We start from the raw sequence: 17,771 nt of genomic DNA, 5'->3' as shown, positions 1-17,771 counted from the left end.
ACAGGAACCCCAAAATTTTGGTTAGTACCTAATCTCTCGACTTTTGAGAGCAATAAATAGGTAATTTTAATACTATTACAATGAACTTAAGAACGCAAGCAATGAAGCTGTGCTCTCCTTCAAAAATGAATTATCTCGTTTACTGTGACATAACGCTCATTACACCACTAGTTACTCAGAAGCCTAGCCTTCTCCGGAGATACAACCATAAAGAAAGGCGGCGAAACATCAACCACTCGGAAACAGTTCACCAGCCACCGAAGGGACTTATTTCCATCTTCTATATGCAAGAATATGATCTAATGAGGTTTTGGCTTAAATCCATCAACAGCAAAGTTCCGTGTAGCTGCAGGTATGGCTAAACGCAGTCCGTCAAGTTCGGGTTTGGCAATGATTTGACAACCTAGACGAGATCTGTGGGAAAAATAATTGGATTAAAAATGGATACATGGACCAAATATCACTGATTGATGCCAGTCAAGAGATTTACGTTTCTGACAGGCCAAATGCCAGATCTAACATGTCATTTTCCTCATCGGTTGGCTCAGATAATTTGTTATATTGGTCCACGTCCTGCCAAATCAGAATAATAGAGTTAGAAAATTTTGATTGTTCCATGGGCATCACAATATTTCACCAGGAAGATGAAGTGGACTGGTGATCATAATGAAAGACGAAAGTAGGTTGATAATCTCACCATCACGATTACATGACAGGTGGAACATGCAAGAGATCCTTCACATGCCCCTGTGATGAATTGAATTCACATGATATAGATAGTTCAGTTAATTTAGCTTATGAGAATGCTAAAACAAACGAAGAAGTTAACTCTTTTGGAGTTCTCACTAGTGTCTTTTTAACAATGACTTAGCTGTAAAACAAATATACAAAGGTTACCTTCAAGTTCTATGTCATTCTCGTGTGCAGCTTCTAGCATCGACATCCCAACTGGGACCTTTATATGCGTCTCTTCTCCATCTTTGTCGCAAAATATTACATTTATTCTGTAAACTCAAAATAAAGAGCATGAGGTTACATTAAAATTAACACCCTTCAAACATCACATGGCTGCTCAACTAATAAGACTTTTACATTAGAGAACCACAGAGGGGCTCAGCTTAGCCATTTGAAGGAGATGAAAAAAGCGGTGAATGATATTAGGTTTGTAAGACTTACGTTTCCTTGTCTTGAGGTGCTGTACTGCAAAAAAATTTGTTTCTCTGAAACATAGATAGAAAGAGGGTATGCATTAGAGTTAATAACATGGACAGATCAATAGTAAATCCCAGATAGCAAAATGAAAAGGAAACATGTCATGCTTTCTCAGTTGAAGTCTGTTGTATTTAATTCATTAAAAATTCTTGACAAATTTTGTTCTCTACTTTGATCCTAAATATTCTAGAGTTGAACAATGAGTTTCTGTCTTTTCAGAAAAATTGTTTCATGATATGATCTTAAATGCACAAACCACAAAACTATAGCCACCCCTTCCTTCCATCGCTCAATTTAAATGCAACTCCTTGTCAGTGATTCTAGGCCTGTGGCTGTGGGTTTTAACATAATTTATTGATTTAAGTAAAACCATTAACAGAAAAAAAGAGCAAGGCCTCGTGAAGCTACAAGTTCCTTTCCACTTAAGAGGCTGCATATTTCATCACGACCTTCAGAGTTTACTAATTCAAACTTCAAAGATATGCATAAGTCCATTAACTTGATTGTAGCCGTCACTAATCATATGCATATATAGGCATCTGACTTATAGGTGGCAAAAAGTGGCAAAAAGAGAAGCTCAAGCTTATGGAAAAGGTAAAATGTACGAACCACTGAGCCTAAATACTGATTATGAGCCTTGGGGGCGTATGAAGTCCTCACTGTTAGAGTAGCAGCTGCAAAACAACAAAAAACAATCAACAGAACCTCATCAAAGCAAAAGAGGTTCAAGGTCAAATTTGCAAGCAATGTCATTTTGAGTTTTACTTCTCACTGGACAATCTACAAGACCTTCATATATATAGATATTCACAGCTCCATGCAAACAACTTCAATCAAATTAATGGATGGAGAAAGAGTTTGGAACTGCGAGTCAAGGACATTGAGAAACATGCCTAAGAGGGTACATTGATTTTCAGTACAATGAGAAAATCACATAAACTGAAGGTCAAGAAAGAATACATTTTTCCAAGTTCCCGATAGCATGAACTCCTAGCTTACAAAACCTCGAGAAGAACATAATCCTTCAACCTGCGAAGCGAACGACTAGAATTAATCAGCAAAATCGAAAACAAAGCCACCACCCTTATATACAATTAGTTACTAATACTCAACCCAACATATTCTAAAGCTAGGTACAACTTAATTCAATCAACAATATTACATTAAAATCTCATAAAAATCATTCCACTGAACACATCATCTTCCACATATTGAAGTTGCAGGTGTAGATAAACTTCAATGTGGAAAATAAACTTCAATTGAATGCTAATTAAAGACAAAGCTTAGTTGCAAAAACACCAAAACTCTAAATGAAAATCAAAATATCCAATTCAGCTGATACCATAATTTTAAATATCATACCACTGCAGAAACTAAGAGAATATTCCTTGCACCCATGAAATTCGACAGAGCAAAAAAAAACTAAAATTTCTGAAAAACAAGAGAAGAAAAATAACCCGAGAAAGAGATAAAGAATAGCTGAGGATCGCCGGCGTCGTTTTTACGCAGTATCGAAATTGAATGGGAATTGAAAAGAAGAGAAACACCAGATTCGAAATATAGAATCGACTAGAGTGCTTAATGGGCCTACAAAATATTGGGCCTTCACAATATTGGGAAAAAAGAAAAAATCACGATAATATGTTGAAAGCAACCAATGGCGTCGAAGCAACATATGTGAAAATGCCGCATCGGATCCCAGCTCATCGGTACGGATGTAGATGACCGACCTAGCCGGTTTCAGGTTTCGTATAACGCCTTTTTTTATCCCCAACAAATATTCGTTTACCAATTTTAATGATTTTTAAATGTATTTTACTATTGAAGAATTTAGTTTTGTATTAGATAATTTTAGTTGTTCCAATGCAACTAAATTAAATTATGTTTCTCTATAACAAAGTTTCTCGTATAACAAACATTGTTTCCAATTAAATTTGTTGAAACACATGAATCCATTTTTATTGATAAAATTAATCTCGATTTATGAAATACTTATTTTCATGTTTTGTTTCTTCAAACCAAAGCTCCCAGCCTCCAACTCATAATACTACGAACACATGGATGTTACAATTTTTAGATGATGAGTTAGAATATGAACTTTATTTTATAATTAACTTAATAACATTAACATGAATGTTGATAGGTAGTTAAACATCACACCTCAGTGTCATCACGGTCGAGATAAAAAATTATAAATTGAATAAATTTTAACAATACACTAAAACAATTTTGCACCGACTTGTACTAAAATTCAATGAGCACATGGTTAGGCGGGCCAAGCTCAGTTGAACGGCTAAAACATGGGTTGTTTGTGTAAAAAGTAAAATTAAACGAAAAGGGGAAAGCCAAACAAGTCTCATTTCCTTTCTCTTGCATCCTTCGTCGTACATCTATCTGTGTATCTGATAAGTTTTAATGTTCCCTCAAGTTGAATTGGCAAGGGGGACTTTGATAATTGACCAACCCTTTTTCTTTGATCTTCAATAAATTACTATTTCTTCAAGTTTGTGATGGAGTTGAGGAACGGTGGTCTCTACAGTTCTCTCTTTGCAGCTTTGCTTTGCAGCTCCGTGGTTTGCGCAGGTGATATAGTTCACCATGACGATACTGCCCCGAAGAGGCCCGGTTGTGAAAACAATTTCGTGCTTGTAAAATTCTTATCTTTTTTCTTTATACCTTATTTTCAAGTTAGATATTCTGCTTTCATTCACACTTCTGTAATTTCAGTTTTTCCTATATGTTGAACATAGTTATTTGTGGTTTGCTGTTTATTCACAGGTTGATTTGGGTTGACTGTTTCGTGTTATCTAAGGTTTTTTTGGGGATAGGGTTTTGTTAGAGTTTCCTAGTTTTCTGTATCTAGAAATCCTCTTTTCTAGTGAAGTGTATTTGAAAGGATTATTTTGAAGTCATTACTGTTTTTTGACCTTTAGGGGTATGATCTATTAATTGGCATTACAAGTCAGATATCAATGGATTTTATGCTGTATTGGCTTATCGTTGAATTGGAATAACCGTCTCCTTTTTTGGCTGCTTGAAATATCATTAGGAAAGGGATTTTGGTTTTATTGCACTAATTTTGAGTTCCTGCTTGCTTTACTGTTTCTTTGTAAAATTTTACTTGCATATATTTCTTCTTTTGCTAGCTTCACCATAGAAGCGTAATTATGGAATTTCTAAGCCGATTGTATATGTGCTATAAGTGTGCCTTGGCTGTGCCTGTATCCTGGATTTTTTTCACTCGTTACATTACAAATAATTCATTGATGCTTTGTATCATATCCATCTTGGTGCAGTTCCTTGTTGTGTGGAATCCCCTCTTATGTCAAGCTCCATCCTTCCTCTTTGCGAACTTTTATATCATGCCATGTTTCGGTTTCTATTTCACGTGCATTGAATTCTATCGTTTTCTTTGTTAGGTTAAAGTACCAGTTTGGGTAGATGGCAAAGAAGTGGCTGAGTTTGTGGGTGTTGGAGCGCGATTTGGGAAGTCCTTGGAATCAAAAGAGAAGCGTGCCAACCAGACTAAACTTGCTCTTGCAGACCCTCCTGATTGTTGCAGTACACCTAGGAATAAGGTCTCTTCTCTCTCCCTTCTCATTTCTCACTCTACTTTCACCAAAAATGAGTCTAATGTAAAAGTGTCACAGCTTCTCACTGGATTTTGTGAAGAGTCGACATTCATACTGCTTCTGACCTTTCTTCTTTTTGTGTGCTTTAGCTTGCGGGTGAGGTTATCTTGGTACACCGTGGCCATTGTAGCTTTGTCACCAAAGGAAACGTTGCTGAAGATGCTGGGGCTTCTGCTTTACTTATCATAAACAATGAAAAAGGTAAATGCTCTCTCGTCATCATTAGTCTCACTTCTTTCTAGAAAAGCTTATATTGTAGTATTGCTGTCCAGTAGGCTTCTTTTAACCACATGACTTTCTATCTGGAGTTATTCTCTCTTCTGGTAGCAGTTTTCGTCAGTTATTATTGCAAAACATTTTCAAAAGGAATCACTAGGGTTGGACCTATTGTCCAACTGAAAACAATGCATATGGATGTAATCATTGGCCCTGTTTTTATCATGATACAACAAATTGTTTAGCATGATATCATCACTGGTTTGATATGGCACCCCTCAACGGGCTTTTTGATTTTCAGAACTATTCAAGATGGTCTGTGAAGCAAATGAAACTGATGTACGTGTTGGTATACCTGTTGTCATGCTCCCACAAGATGCTGGACAAAGCTTGAAAGAAAGTATGACTAACAGTTCGCATGGTAAGCTTGTGAGGTGCCTCAAATCAGTTGAAGATCAAACTGGCTTCTTCACCTTTTAGATTTATGCCATTCTGGTGCTAAATTCGCTACATCCTCGTAGTTTAGTCATGCTCCTCATCCTACCTATATGTCATTTCCTTGCATTGTTATTGATGGGCTCGTCCTTATTTCCAGTATCCATTCAGATGTACTCGCCACAAAGACCGGAGGTTGATGTGGCTGAAGTGTTCTTATGGCTAATGGCTGTCGGTACCATTTTATGTGCATCTTATTGGTCTGCGTGGAGTGCCAGAGAAGCAGCTATAGAACACGACAAGCTTGTAAAGGTAACACATATTCATACTCCAGTAAATGAATCTCAGGGGAGATCAGGTCATCTCACATGCATGTAATGGCAACCTAGCAGGACGGTGCTGATGAATTCCTTACTGATGAAACCGGCCACTCAAGTGGTGTTGTGGACATCAACACAACTTCAGCTGTTTTGTTCGTTGTGATCGCCTCATGTTTCTTGATTATGCTCTACAAGTTGATGTCGTCAGCATTCATTGAGGTTCTTGTGGTTGTCTTTTGCATAGGTGGTGTAGAGGTATGATAGCACACCATGCTTTTCTTTCTTTTTTTCTGCTAGCTTTATGTTGATGGAAATGTTCTTTGTATTTATACAAGGCAGTCTAATCCAATTTACGTTTTTGTCTTACGATTTAGTTTCTTTTACCAAATAGCTTGAGTGAGAGTGATTGCATTCTGTTTCTTATGCTTGAATTCATATTGTTTCTGGAGCTTGAATCGTATCATACTTGGCTACTCATCATGTTTTAAGTTGTATTTGTCGCTACTATTATATATGTAAATCAATTGACTAGTTGGATCACTTGAAGATTCTAGACAATGCTGAATTCATTTGTCTTGTACTGCAGGGTTTGCAAACATGTCTGGTGGCTCTACTATCATGGTATTTATCCTATTATTCAAACTACAATATCTCGGTATTTCCTGTTTTTTCATAGAAGAATAGGACGTGGGGTGTTAAGGAAAAATATCCATCAAACTTATCTTCAAATTCAGTTTATTTATGCAAAGTATTGCCTAAAAATGTACTGGGTCTCAAAGAGTTTATGATACATTTGTTCTATTATCATTCATCGTTCTCATTTCTACATTCATTCTTTAGAGTGCCATATGCCACTATAATTTATTTCTCTCTCTCCCCCCCCCCTCTTGCTTTACTTCCATCTAGGTTCATACATCTTTTACTTAACGAGTCCATGGTTATGATTTTCTGTCAAAGCATTAACTTGCCGAATTCTATATAGTTTCAGATGGTTTGAACATGCTGCGGAGACCTTCGTCAAAGTACCTTTTGTGGGGGCTGTGTCATATTTAACTGTTGGTGTTTCTCCATTCTGCGTAGCCTTTGCAATCTTATGGGCTGTATACCGCAAAACCTCCTATGCTTGGATTGGTCAAGATATACTCGTAAGAATCAACTCTTTCTTGTTTCTTTGTGATTATTGACATAATTGCATCATTTCTAACACCACTCTACCACAAATACTGATTTACATTTGCTCTCTTCCGCTATCTGGATTTGGTCACACTGTAGTTACCTATAGATCTCTATTTAGATACTGGTTGGAGTAAAATTGAAAATTTTTACCAGTCTTTGATAATTGTATGGATTCTGGTTGGATGCACGAACACTGACTTTGTTCTCTGTGTGACAGGGTATTGCATTGATAATTACCGTTCTCCAGATAATACGAGTTCCAAATCTGAAGGTAATTGCTAATACTTGTGCTATACTCGATTACTGCTTCATGATAGCTTCAATAAACAGGCATTCAATAGGGGGAAGAAGCTCGCAGTTCACTTAGAATATTTCCTTGTCATGATCTTTTGGCTATACACAATAAGCCTCGATCTAAGCTCGAGCCCCATTGTTTGTTGCTGTAACATTACAGGACACTTGAGTTTGTATTAAATTCTCGAAATGGATATTCTTGACATCACCTGAATGCATCTTCGTCTTTCTAGGTGGGAACGGTTCTCCTCGGTTGTGCCTTCCTGTATGATATATTTTGGGTGTTTGTCTCCAAGTGGTGGTTCCATAAGAGTGTGATGATAGTGGTGAGTACGACACACCCATCCTCGTCCCTAGAGATTGGACAAGTAAATTTTCATATATGAACATGTTGGCTCCCTAATCTTGCAGGTGGCTCGTGGTGATGGAAGTGGGGAAGATGGCATTCCGATGCTTCTCAAAATCCCTCGTATGTTTGATCCTTGGGGTGGATATAGCATAATTGGATTTGGTGATATCATCTTGCCCGGACTACTCGTCACCTTTTCCCTAAGGTTTGAATCTACGCACTAGCAATGCCTATTATCGTGCTGCATGCAGTCGTGCATCGTTATATTCTATCGTATCTGCAGGTATGATTGGCTGTCCAAGAAAAGCCTGAAGGCTGGATATTTCCTCTGGGCAATGCTGGCTTATGGCTTAGGTACGGCTCGATTCCACACGACATCATTGTTTTTCTCATGAACATCTTCCACATGATGGGATTTACATGTTTTCTGATTCATCACAGGGCTTCTGATAACATATGTGGCTCTCAACTTGATGGATGGCCATGGCCAACCTGCACTGCTCTACATTGTGCCGTTCACGCTAGGTAGGCACCTACAAGAACCCTAGACTACAAAAGCATCGACCTTTTTGGTTCTGCATTCGGTCAGGAGCTTAAGCTGGGTGATTGTTTCTGTATTTCTGTTTCAGGCACATTGATCTCATTAGGGAAGAAGAGAGGTGATCTTAAGCATCTGTGGTCCCGGGGTGAGCCTGATAGGCCGTGCTCCCATGTTCGTCTCCGATCAGACGAACAATAATTGAGCTATGCCATGTAACATCTGGCGCCAAGAAGTTCCTCCGAGAATATGTTTATGTAGATACATATTAGAAGCCAAACTGAGAATGAAGTGCTGCAGATTGTATGATTCTGTTTTCTAACTTGAAGAAAGAGCTATTTGCAATTTGACGATGATTCCATGCATTTATTCATCAATATAGAGATAGTCAAGATAGACGAGTCTTTAAGAATCATAATAAATGGAAGTCGGAAAAATTTTGCAAAATTTGACCGAAGAATACAAACTGGATTCAACTTTAAATATAGAAGAAAGCATCAAACTTGTTGATATTTACAACACTTCAACTCTCGTGGCTGTTGACTTTCAGCAATAAGATCTCTAATCCAAATTGGTTGGTACAACAAGTGAGAAAGTTATAACAACCAACAGTCAATACGTCAACTTGAAAGCAAAGGAAAGGGAACAGACGAAGAAAAAAGACGATGAGAGGAGCAAAATTGGCTGGTATCGGCATCTTGAAAGCGTGTTCTTTCCCTTATTGTTTGCTGTGGAGGTCAAGTGTCAAAATTGAATCTCTAACAATGTCAAAAAATTCCCAGTGAAATTGAATGCCAATCTCATTCTGATATGTATGCTCTGGTCGAAGCTTGCATGCCATAACCAACCTGTCAGTCGGGTGCTAACCATTAACTTCTCTGGTCAAATTGTCCAGTTTGAAGTTCATAGGTGTTTCCGGGGTATCATTTGTGGCGCTGATCCGAGCCTGGGGAATGAAACAAATGTGAGTTGTCAATCATGCATCATGCATCATGCACCAAGCAAAGAGTTTCAGCTGATGTTTCTGCATGTAAAGCTCCTATAATTTTGAGTTACATTGTTACAAGGGCGTAATAGCAACATTTCCATATCACTAAAATAAATGACAAAAAAGAAGACCATATTTTGGTTGACGTGGAAGACATTAGTAACACGAAAGAGACCTACTTGTATATCTCCTCAAGGAACCATTCCCATTGACTGTTAACGGTAAAGGTCTTCTCTCCTGACCTCGAGAAAGAATTTCTTGCATTATTTCTGGCCAATCTGAATTTAACCTTCTCGCGAAGTCTTCTACTTCCCTGATCAGTCAGACATTACAAAACAAAAAACAGTTATACGAGCATGGAGAATATACAGCCGTGCTAATTTATATTTCCCAGCTATTTGCCCCACTCATTATTTGCAGCAGTCTACAGAATAAGTGTTTGAAAGAAGCATTTGAATTAGTATCATGAGAAGTACAAAAAGGCTATCAAAACAATTTGATCTACTGTGAAAAAATATATAAACTTCCAAGATTGCACAAGAGTCCAAGACACAAGTAGATTGAGCAAGTTTGATTTACCACACTTGACAATAAAAAGTTAGTTTTCAGTGAATTCCAAATCTTCCGGGAGACAATAAAAATGCAGTCCACTAAGAAGTACTACACATAAAAAATGTGAAGTTGTACCTGTTGTCGAATTTATAGTATTGACATTTTAACAAAAGCTACTAGTTTTCATGAAACAGAGGTCTGTGGCAGCAATATTGAAAACGTTGGTGAATGAATTCAAGATGCGACAGATAAATACTAGTACTTGCCTTTTAAGTTAAAACAATTGATAGAATCAAAGCAGAAACATAAGTTGCCAAGATAATAAACATATAACAAAGGTTAAGTGAATAAGAACACTGGGACAGTAAAGCATGTCTCATAAGGAGTTTAAAGGAGTTTGATAACCTAATGCCCATACATGTGTGCACTCTTTGGTTCAAATAACTCCAAAAAAAAGTACCAATCTTGCATTAGATTATGGGTGGAGTGAATTGGGGCAAGTTCTCTTTCTACTTGATAGAGCCTATAACTAAGTAGTTGGATAAGTTATTTCTTGATTATAAGCATGGGCCAGCTTTGCATGAGATGTTTGTCCGACAATTAAATATATGCAAATTGCAAACAGATAAACAGCCGCATGCAACTGCACCACTCAGATATATTGATTCATGATAGAGACGAGCGACCAAGCATGATGCAAAATACTTTAACACCCGTCATTATATTCTTCCAACTCTTTAACATTGTGACCACATAGCTTTTAGAGTAGAGTTCACTGTGACCAATAAAAAGCACTTAAGACAATAATTGTACCTATCAAGTTTTTCTTTTAGTGCAGGATCAATCCCATCAAACTCATCTTCAGCTGCTAATCCGTCATCTTCAAGGTCGAGCAACTTAGTTGCATTACAAACATCATTAAGAAGCTTGTTATGTAATGAAGGATTACCAGACTCAGAGTGAAGCTCATTTGTTTCCTGCACATAACAAAGTCAGCTGAGACAAGTTAGAAAAATGAGGTATTGATACCTACAGCCGTTTCCCTCAGTCACGGCTGAAAGAGTCACATAAGCAGCATGAATCCATGTACCATATGCAAAGCTATGCAAATTAAAAGGGCTCCCACCTTCTTGTTCACATCTACATCATGATTTGAAGAAGAGGTATTGTTTGAAGTACTTGTGCAGTTTGAATAAGCAGTCTTGAGATCTTTCCTTTTACGGCTCTTCTTTTTACTCTTAGAAGTTCTAGTCCCCTTAGAATCTGCAAAAAGATACATATTAAATGCCCACCCTAGAATGATAAAAGGGATGGGAGCTCATTTGATTTCATCATAACTTGAGGCGCAACAAGCAAACAAAAATGCTAGGAACAATATTTAGTATTTACATCACACCCTAATTACCTTCACATTATACACTAGAATAGAGGTCTAAATATATTATTTTTTCTCAATGATTCATGTATGATTATCTTCACCACCTCCATTAATAAATGATAATAAGTCATCAACTGAACGCTCGTCCCCGCGATCCTCTTCAGTCTCAACATTCTAAAGAACACATTAAAGAATGTCTCAGTCTCAAGTATCGAATACTGAATAACCACTTTCAAGCAGTATATAGACGCTGAACATCTCTATTCACTGTGGTATAGAAACCTAAAGTAATATAGGTGGAATTATGACACTGTAAGAACAATAACGTGATCACCTTCAATCTCTCTCTTTCTTTTAATTCTTTCCTCTTCCTAGCATACAATCTATTCAAAAGCCGAATCCTAGGATCATCCATGGTGTTTTTGATAGGTTCCAACTTTTCCTCCTGTATCAATAGGAATGGAACATATAAGAAAAGGAAGATAAGAATAATAGGATTCTCCCCAAGAATGAAAAAGAAATTAAGCATGTACACTGCTGGCAACGATAGAACACCTCTGTAAGATCATCAGGGAGATGAAATATCTCTCGGATCTCTTGTGGAGTCTTTCCTTCAATTACCCGTGCAAGAGCCCTACTAGTGAGATCAACCAATGGCTTCAGCTGCAGGCTGTCAACAGCAGATGTCAGTTCACAAAGCCTTTTAGTATCCATTCGAACAAACTTCTCATCAAATGACTTCCTCTCCTGCATTCAAGTATAACAAAAACCAAGAACTTATTTTTCCATATCATCAGATGACGTGTGTTCTTCACTAAAAAGTTATCAGGTCACATGAAAAAGCAAAGTTCGCCGATCACCAATACAACCTTGTTGGAACGTCCTAGTACTTGATGGAATCGGCAGTAATCAAGTATCAAGCTCAGCATGGAAGGATTGACACGTGAAGGAAGAGAGATGATGGGATAATTCTTGGAAGATCCCATGCCAGCATGTATTTCTTGACATATAAATGGGCAATACATGGCAACTTCTTGCTCTACTTGTTGGATAGAACAGAAGTTTGAAGCCAAACATATGCCTTTAGCATCTGTAATGCACACACCGTGCAAGTAATATAAATCAGCATCAATTAGAGAGCCAACATAAATCGATAACTATGACCATGAACAGGCACTGTCATTAAGTTGTATGAATATGCAGAACTATTACAAAGCATATAGCACATGATATGGAAAGAGTGTGGGGTAAAATATGTTAAGGTATAAGATTAAATGCACACATAAGATAACTGAGATGTCTTGGGCGCAAAAATAACAAGCATACCTCCGGTTTTATAATTTCACTATCAACTTATGTCATTGCACTCAAAATTGCAACTACAGGAAGTCAAGATAATAAGTTTCAGAGCTATAAACCTGCGGGAAAGGTTGGAAAGAGTTATGACAATGTCCTTACAACAACCACAAAGAATGATAATATCACTCCTGTATCGATTTTGGAAGCCAAACCAGTGCTTTGGAAAAATACATTGTCGCATACTAAAATTATTGGTGTAAGTTGAAATAATATGCAGGATTGAAATTGTTATTCACTCGTGCAAACTCGTTATATAAGCCAAATTAGCCAATTAAACATATCTAAAGTGAGAATCTGAGGTATGCAATATGTAAGCAGTTTATGATAAGTGGGTATCTCAAACAATGTGATCTCCCAAGTGATAGGTTTAAAGTTGGTGAGTTCTCATTGTTGGCATCCACGGAATGAATGTGGAATATTTTTCCTTGAATTACTACACGTACATATATACCAAAATCCCAAGTACTGAGATCACCAACCAAACTTGGATTAAAAATTACTACTACAATTCTGATTTTCGGAAACTCAAATATGCAAACTTGGATACGGAGCATTCCTCACAGAGCGAAAACGATGATACAGTCAATGATTACGCTGAAGTACACTTCATATTATCTAATATCTCAATTTCAAAAGCCCCCAAAAAAACTTACAAAATTTAACAAAACCCTGGGAGCATAACTGCCCTACCAAGACTACATATTTATCAAACTGCACAGCTTAAAACGAAATTCTAGGCTCACCAAACAATTTAAACTCCCAAAACATTAAGAGATAACATAGAGCCTATCATGAAGAGATAAATGCTGGTCCGCGAAAGCCCTAATTCCCAATCCCATCCCATTCAAATTCCTAACCCCCAGCAATTTTCCGTCCCTTAATCAGTAACACTGAAACGACAACAATAACAAACAATCAATTCCATGACCCGTAACAAAGAATTGATGTTTGAAAAAGATAACTACAAAAATAACAGCCGCTGCCCCCAATCAAATTCGAACGTGCAAAATGTAAATAGGAGAAAATGAAAGAAAGCAAGAAGAGAACTTGCCTCGTTATTCACGCAGACACGGAGGGGATAATTTATGCCCGCACCTGAAAATTGTGAAGCGGTGAAAAAAAGAAACAACAGTTGGTGCTAACCGAAGCTTTGAATTGTGGAAATGGCGGTGGGCAAGAGATTGATCAATAATTACATACAAAACGTAGATGTACATAGAGTTATAGATGTAAACGGGACAATGTTTTGGCTGATGTTTACTTGTTTCAGAGTGAATGAAATCTATGGATATTAGCCGCTAAGAGATGGTATATCTGTCGCTCTGCGTGTGTGTGTGATTAGATGTGTGTTAAGGTGAAAATTGAAATGCAGGACATGCTTAGGTCATATTGCTGATATATGCCGTCATAACTTCGTTATTAGTACTTACTTTCTCCCTCGGAGTCCAATTTTTCCATTTTAGTTCGACCGCGAATACAAGTTTGAGTTCATTTATACTATATATGGTACTCCGTCCCTATAATTTGTCATCATTTGACTCAGCACGGGTTTTAAGAAATATAATAGAAAGTGAGTTGAAAAAGTTAGTGGTATGCGAGTCCTACTTATATACTACCTCCGTTTCCCAAATTTTGACACGGTTTGACCCGGCACGGATTTTAAGAAATGTAATAAAAACTGTGTTGAAAAAATTGGTGGGATGTGGGTCCTACTTTTAAAGTATTAGTTTTATAATAAATGTGAGTAGGAATGAGTTAGTGGAATATGGGGTCCACTATCAAAAATGGTAAAAAGTGAAATGTGTCAAACTTTCAGGGACGGACCGAAATGGTAAACTGTGTCAAAATTTAGGGGACGGAGGTAGTATATTAGTTTTAATAATAAAAATGTGAGTGATAATGAGTTAGTGGAATATGGAGTCCACTGAGTCCACTACCAAAAATGGTAAAAGTGAAATGTGACAAAGTTTTAGGGACAAACGGAAATGAAAATAAGTGACAAATTTTCAGAGACGGAGGGAGTAATAGGCTATACATTCCATTAACTCATTTTACTCACATTTCATATAAAATTAATAAATACAAGTGAGAATCATATACTGCTTACTATTTTCACCAATTTTTCTTAACTTTTTTACATTCCGTGTTGAAAAGAAATTGAACTCTTGTCGCGGACAAAGTGAGTACTTTATTACGGTGTTTTAGTTAGTATTAGTAGTATTATAGTGCTGTTTTCATTCCTCGGTAGCTAATTAAAGTGAGGTTTCGTTAGTATCATGGAATTGGATCTACTGCAAAATATTTGGATTTGAAATTGAAGTACATGTCAAAAGTAGATAATTTAAATTTCAAATAATTATAAAATTAGTCTTATATGGGTCGAGCATTGCCGGACCATAACATAAACAATTGTTGGAGAACTGATACTGTATGCTCCATTTGTTCCGTGGTAGTGAAGACATTTCTTTTCGGTACGTGATTTAAGAAAATAATTGTGTTAAGTGAGTTGAGTAAAGGAAGAATAAAGTAGAAAACGAAAAAGGTAGAGAGTAAGGAAAATGACTCTGCTGCCATACAACTATCAAAATGGCAAAATGACTCCACTATTATAGAACGGAGGTAGTATATTATATGTTGGGCTATTGTCAAACCACATGAGGCCGAACGAGTTGTGCGACAGTTTGGAAGCGTTTCGTTCATACCATCGAGGGAAAAAGCACAAGGATTGAGTTGTTGGGTACGTGATATATATTCAACCATGGGAGAGAAGGTTGGACTTTGTGACTGATCATTACTTGAAACATCTCTACTAGTTGGAGCATGGCCAGAATTTTGGCCTATATGGAGCGGTATAACAAAATAACAATTACATACATCACTCCGTCGGGGCAGACGTGCAAAAGTGGGAATGAACACTATTGCATCCTTAACAACGATGGTTGTAAGTATAATTTTGTACTTGTTAAGTGATTCATATTTCTTCTTGGGACATCTAAGCTAAGTGAGTCATTTTTTGCATTTTCTCTCTTACTTTTTCCCCTCTACTTTTTTATCTATCTTACTTTATTTTCTCCACTTAACTAACAAAACCTCATTTTATTTTCTTAAATTCTGTGTTGAAAAGAAATGTCTTACCTAGTGAGGGACGAAGAGAGTAATTGTTTTTTCGTTGCCTCTATTTATCTCATTATTTACCTAGTGAGGGACGAAGAGAGTAATTGTTTTTTCGTTGCCTCTATTTATCTCATTATTTACTTATGTTCTTTGCTATGGTTTGAGAAGTTGTGGCATCTATATCACATGACGGGCGAAAGTGATGAGAGAGAGAGCTGACTGAGATTGTGATATTTAGAAAGCTTGTTGGTGATTTTCTTTTTAATTGCGGTGATGGTGAACATACAATCTTACCTTCTCAACATCATACTGAAGTCGATATGTGTTATGGTTTCACCGAGAGTGCTCGATATATTGGTTAGAAAAGTGTCTGAACCGGTGGACATGATTATTCCTGTTATTACAGGATGTCCTAGATATGTGCATTCAAAGTATTTTGATGCATTGAAGTCATGAAATGTAAATGTAATATTGCATTTTATGTGCACATCATATATGTACATGATCAAACATGTTGTACGCCTGAAGCTCTTGAGGAATTAAAGAGACGTAAGGTGTTAATGGCTTCATCTATTGCTGCCATAAGGCCCAGAAGTGGTGAGATTGTAGTTAGAGACTTTTATTAAAAATGCGAATGCTAAATTGTTTATTCAAGGACTTTGAAACCAAAGTACAAGTGAGCCACTAACATCAAGCTTTTTTCAAAACTTTTTACATCTTATTAAATTGACACTTTTTATCTTACTATTAACATTTTTTATTTCAATTGTAGGAAGCAATGAAAAATGTGTACAACAGTACACTGATATCTGTCTACAAACCTCAAACTTCATTTTTCAGATTTAATTATATATTCCTTGTCAAAGAATATTTGTGGATTAAGACCAACCTCATCAACCAAACACCTGTGTGGTAAAAATAATTAGAAATTGTTACTGATATTGCACCAAAATCAATAAGTTTCTCAAGTGCGCACCGATAACTTAACGAAACCACTAATTGCACATCTGAAAAAGAGAAATGAAGAAATGATAAAAAGAAGAGAAAATATTAAGAAAAATGACAATGTAACAAAACCACTAATAGTTAGACCTCAATCCTTTCACATCTTTGTCCATATCAGCAAGTATATTAAGGGCATGATTGGTAGGGGGTAAAAACCCATAAAAGATAAGAAAATGCACTGTGCGACTTCCTTCTCCAACGTTTGGTAGCTCTTGAATTTTTCAGACGACCCGATACAAAAGTGGCGGATCTCTTAGGAATTGAGATTAGTTTCAGAGGTTGAGGCATTTCACTATCAGGGAAAATTTGTGGTATAAGTTTTTCACTGTTTCTCTGAAAATTTGAAAGCAAGTTTTATACCTAATTTGCCCTCTTTCCTTCTCCAACTACAAGCACAGATCGACATCCCTTCGACCTAAAAACACACAATTGCTGGTGGCGATTTCAACCTTCCGATACAGGTAAGTCGGTAGTCTTAACGGTGAAATTATCCCCCAAATTTCCATAACCTGAATTTTTGTGTTATCAACTGGTACCCCTGATTCTCTTCTCATCTCTTGATTCGAAGAGTTTAGTGAGCTGGAGCGCCTTGATTTTGGCTTATGCTCGGATGGGCTTGTGTGACGACACATTCTCTGTGTTTCTAAGGTTGGAGAGCTCGAACATGGTGAAGCCTAGTGTAGTGAGTTGGACTGCAGTGATAGGCGGATTTGCTTTTAGTGAGGGGCGAGAGGAGGCGGCTTTGGAGCTCTTTCGACATATGCAGAGTGCTCGAGTTCAGCCTCACCCTTTGATAGTTGCTAGTGTGCTCTCATCTTGTGGTGAATTATCAACTCTTTCTCTTGGTAGAGAGATTCATAGCCACACGATTAGATTGTGTATGGCTGAAGATTCATAGCCATTCTAAATAACATAAGCAATAAACTTTCCATTAAGTCAAAAGATAATCAAATCCATATTTCAGCGCATTACTCTAAATAACATAATATCTTGTACCTGCGGAGATAACCAAAATAGGTGACATATTCAACCGATGCTTCCACTCATTAAAACTCTTTTGGTATGCTTCACTCCATATAAAAGAAGAATTCTGTCGTACTAACTTCATTATCTATTGAATAATAGTCGAGAAATATTTCCAGTTGAAAACCAGTTCAATCTTTTGTAGATCCACTTCTATTCCAAGACCTGACACCACTTGTC

General features: G+C 37.0%; 3 protein-coding genes across 6 annotated transcripts; 1 reads left to right on the top strand and 2 right to left on the bottom strand.

The window, feature by feature from the left end:
• Nucleotides 1-81: 81 nt before the first annotated feature.
• Nucleotides 82-2,803, bottom strand: LOC125221759 (uncharacterized). Of its 2 annotated transcripts, none has more exons than XM_048123990.2 (8): nucleotides 2,670-2,803; nucleotides 2,173-2,241; nucleotides 1,822-1,886; nucleotides 1,177-1,220; nucleotides 898-1,004; nucleotides 698-747; nucleotides 491-573; nucleotides 82-414 (listed from the first exon to the last, which is right to left on the bottom strand). In XM_048123990.2, the coding sequence occupies exons 2-8, from the start codon at nucleotides 2,228-2,230 to the stop codon at nucleotides 300-302; spliced, it is 522 nt and encodes a 173-aa protein (XP_047979947.1). In that variant the 5' UTR covers nucleotides 2,231-2,241; nucleotides 2,670-2,803; the 3' UTR covers nucleotides 82-299. The 2 variants fall into 2 exon arrangements, with proteins under 2 accessions (XP_047979947.1, XP_047979948.1); XM_048123991.2 differs by having other exon boundaries at nucleotides 2,575-2,678.
• A 728-nt stretch (nucleotides 2,804-3,531) lies between these two features.
• On the top strand, nucleotides 3,532-8,519 carry LOC125185319 (signal peptide peptidase-like 4). The gene is made up of 14 exons (XM_048081841.2): nucleotides 3,532-3,860; nucleotides 4,632-4,790; nucleotides 4,934-5,045; nucleotides 5,362-5,481; nucleotides 5,656-5,807; nucleotides 5,888-6,070; nucleotides 6,402-6,436; nucleotides 6,798-6,960; nucleotides 7,209-7,262; nucleotides 7,519-7,611; nucleotides 7,697-7,839; nucleotides 7,918-7,988; nucleotides 8,076-8,159; nucleotides 8,264-8,519. Exons 1-14 carry the CDS (start codon nucleotides 3,723-3,725, stop codon nucleotides 8,371-8,373), a joined length of 1,617 nt encoding a protein of 538 aa, XP_047937798.1. The 5' UTR covers nucleotides 3,532-3,722; the 3' UTR covers nucleotides 8,374-8,519.
• Nucleotides 8,520-8,630: 111 nt separating this feature from the next.
• LOC125185320 (SKP1-like protein 21) lies at nucleotides 8,631-13,798 on the bottom strand. Of its 3 annotated transcripts, none has more exons than XM_089062616.1 (10): nucleotides 13,501-13,798; nucleotides 12,417-13,339; nucleotides 11,960-12,180; nucleotides 11,646-11,837; nucleotides 11,425-11,535; nucleotides 11,195-11,264; nucleotides 10,839-10,975; nucleotides 10,526-10,689; nucleotides 9,340-9,473; nucleotides 8,631-9,118 (listed from the first exon to the last, which is right to left on the bottom strand). In XM_089062616.1, exons 3-10 carry the CDS (start codon nucleotides 12,113-12,115, stop codon nucleotides 9,096-9,098), a joined length of 987 nt encoding a protein of 328 aa, XP_088918742.1. In that variant the 5' UTR covers nucleotides 12,116-12,180; nucleotides 12,417-13,339; nucleotides 13,501-13,798; the 3' UTR covers nucleotides 8,631-9,095. The 3 variants fall into 3 exon arrangements, with proteins under 3 accessions (XP_088918742.1, XP_088918741.1, XP_088918743.1); XM_089062615.1 differs by having other exon boundaries at nucleotides 12,417-12,508; XM_089062617.1 differs by lacking the exon at nucleotides 12,417-13,339.
• Nucleotides 13,799-17,771: the final 3,973 nt, after the last annotated feature.

Source organism: Salvia hispanica, chromosome 1 (genome assembly GCF_029641045.1).
Source record: "Salvia hispanica isolate PSC_SH4W2 chromosome 1, Shi_PSC_v1, whole genome shotgun sequence".
Taxonomy (NCBI): Eukaryota; Viridiplantae; Streptophyta; class Magnoliopsida; order Lamiales; family Lamiaceae; genus Salvia; species Salvia hispanica.
The sequence above is the reverse complement of the archived record's forward strand: the minus strand, read 5'-3'. Positions and strand labels throughout refer to the sequence as shown.

What these genes read in the sequence shown, in the direction of transcription:
- LOC125221759 (XM_048123990.2), bottom strand. Translation starts at nt 2,230, where the DNA reads ATGTTCTTCTCGAGGTTTTGTAAGCTAGGAGTTCATGCTATCGGGAAC. An exon ending in GAATGACATAGAACTTGAAG is followed by an intron (nt 748 to 897) that starts GTAACCTTTGTA and finishes AATTCATCACAG; the next exon opens with GGGCATGTGAAGGATCTCTT. An exon ending in CCTGTCATGTAATCGTGATG is followed by an intron (nt 574 to 697) that starts GTGAGATTATCA and finishes CTGATTTGGCAG; the next exon opens with GACGTGGACCAATATAACAA.
- LOC125185319 (XM_048081841.2), top strand. Translation starts at nt 3,723, where the DNA reads ATGGAGTTGAGGAACGGTGGTCTCTACAGTTCTCTCTTTGCAGCTTTG. An exon ending in GCAGTACACCTAGGAATAAG is followed by an intron (nt 4,791 to 4,933) that starts GTCTCTTCTCTC and finishes TGTGTGCTTTAG; the next exon opens with CTTGCGGGTGAGGTTATCTT. An exon ending in TATCATAAACAATGAAAAAG is followed by an intron (nt 5,046 to 5,361) that starts GTAAATGCTCTC and finishes TTTGATTTTCAG; the next exon opens with AACTATTCAAGATGGTCTGT.
- LOC125185320 (XM_089062616.1), bottom strand. Translation starts at nt 12,115, where the DNA reads ATGTATTGCCCATTTATATGTCAAGAAATACATGCTGGCATGGGATCT. An exon ending in CTAAAAGAAAAACTTGATAG is followed by an intron (nt 9,474 to 10,525) that starts GTACAATTATTG and finishes CTGACTGATCAG; the next exon opens with GGAAGTAGAAGACTTCGCGA. An exon ending in TTCCTTGAGGAGATATACAA is followed by an intron (nt 9,119 to 9,339) that starts GTAGGTCTCTTT and finishes TTCATTCCCCAG; the next exon opens with GCTCGGATCAGCGCCACAAA.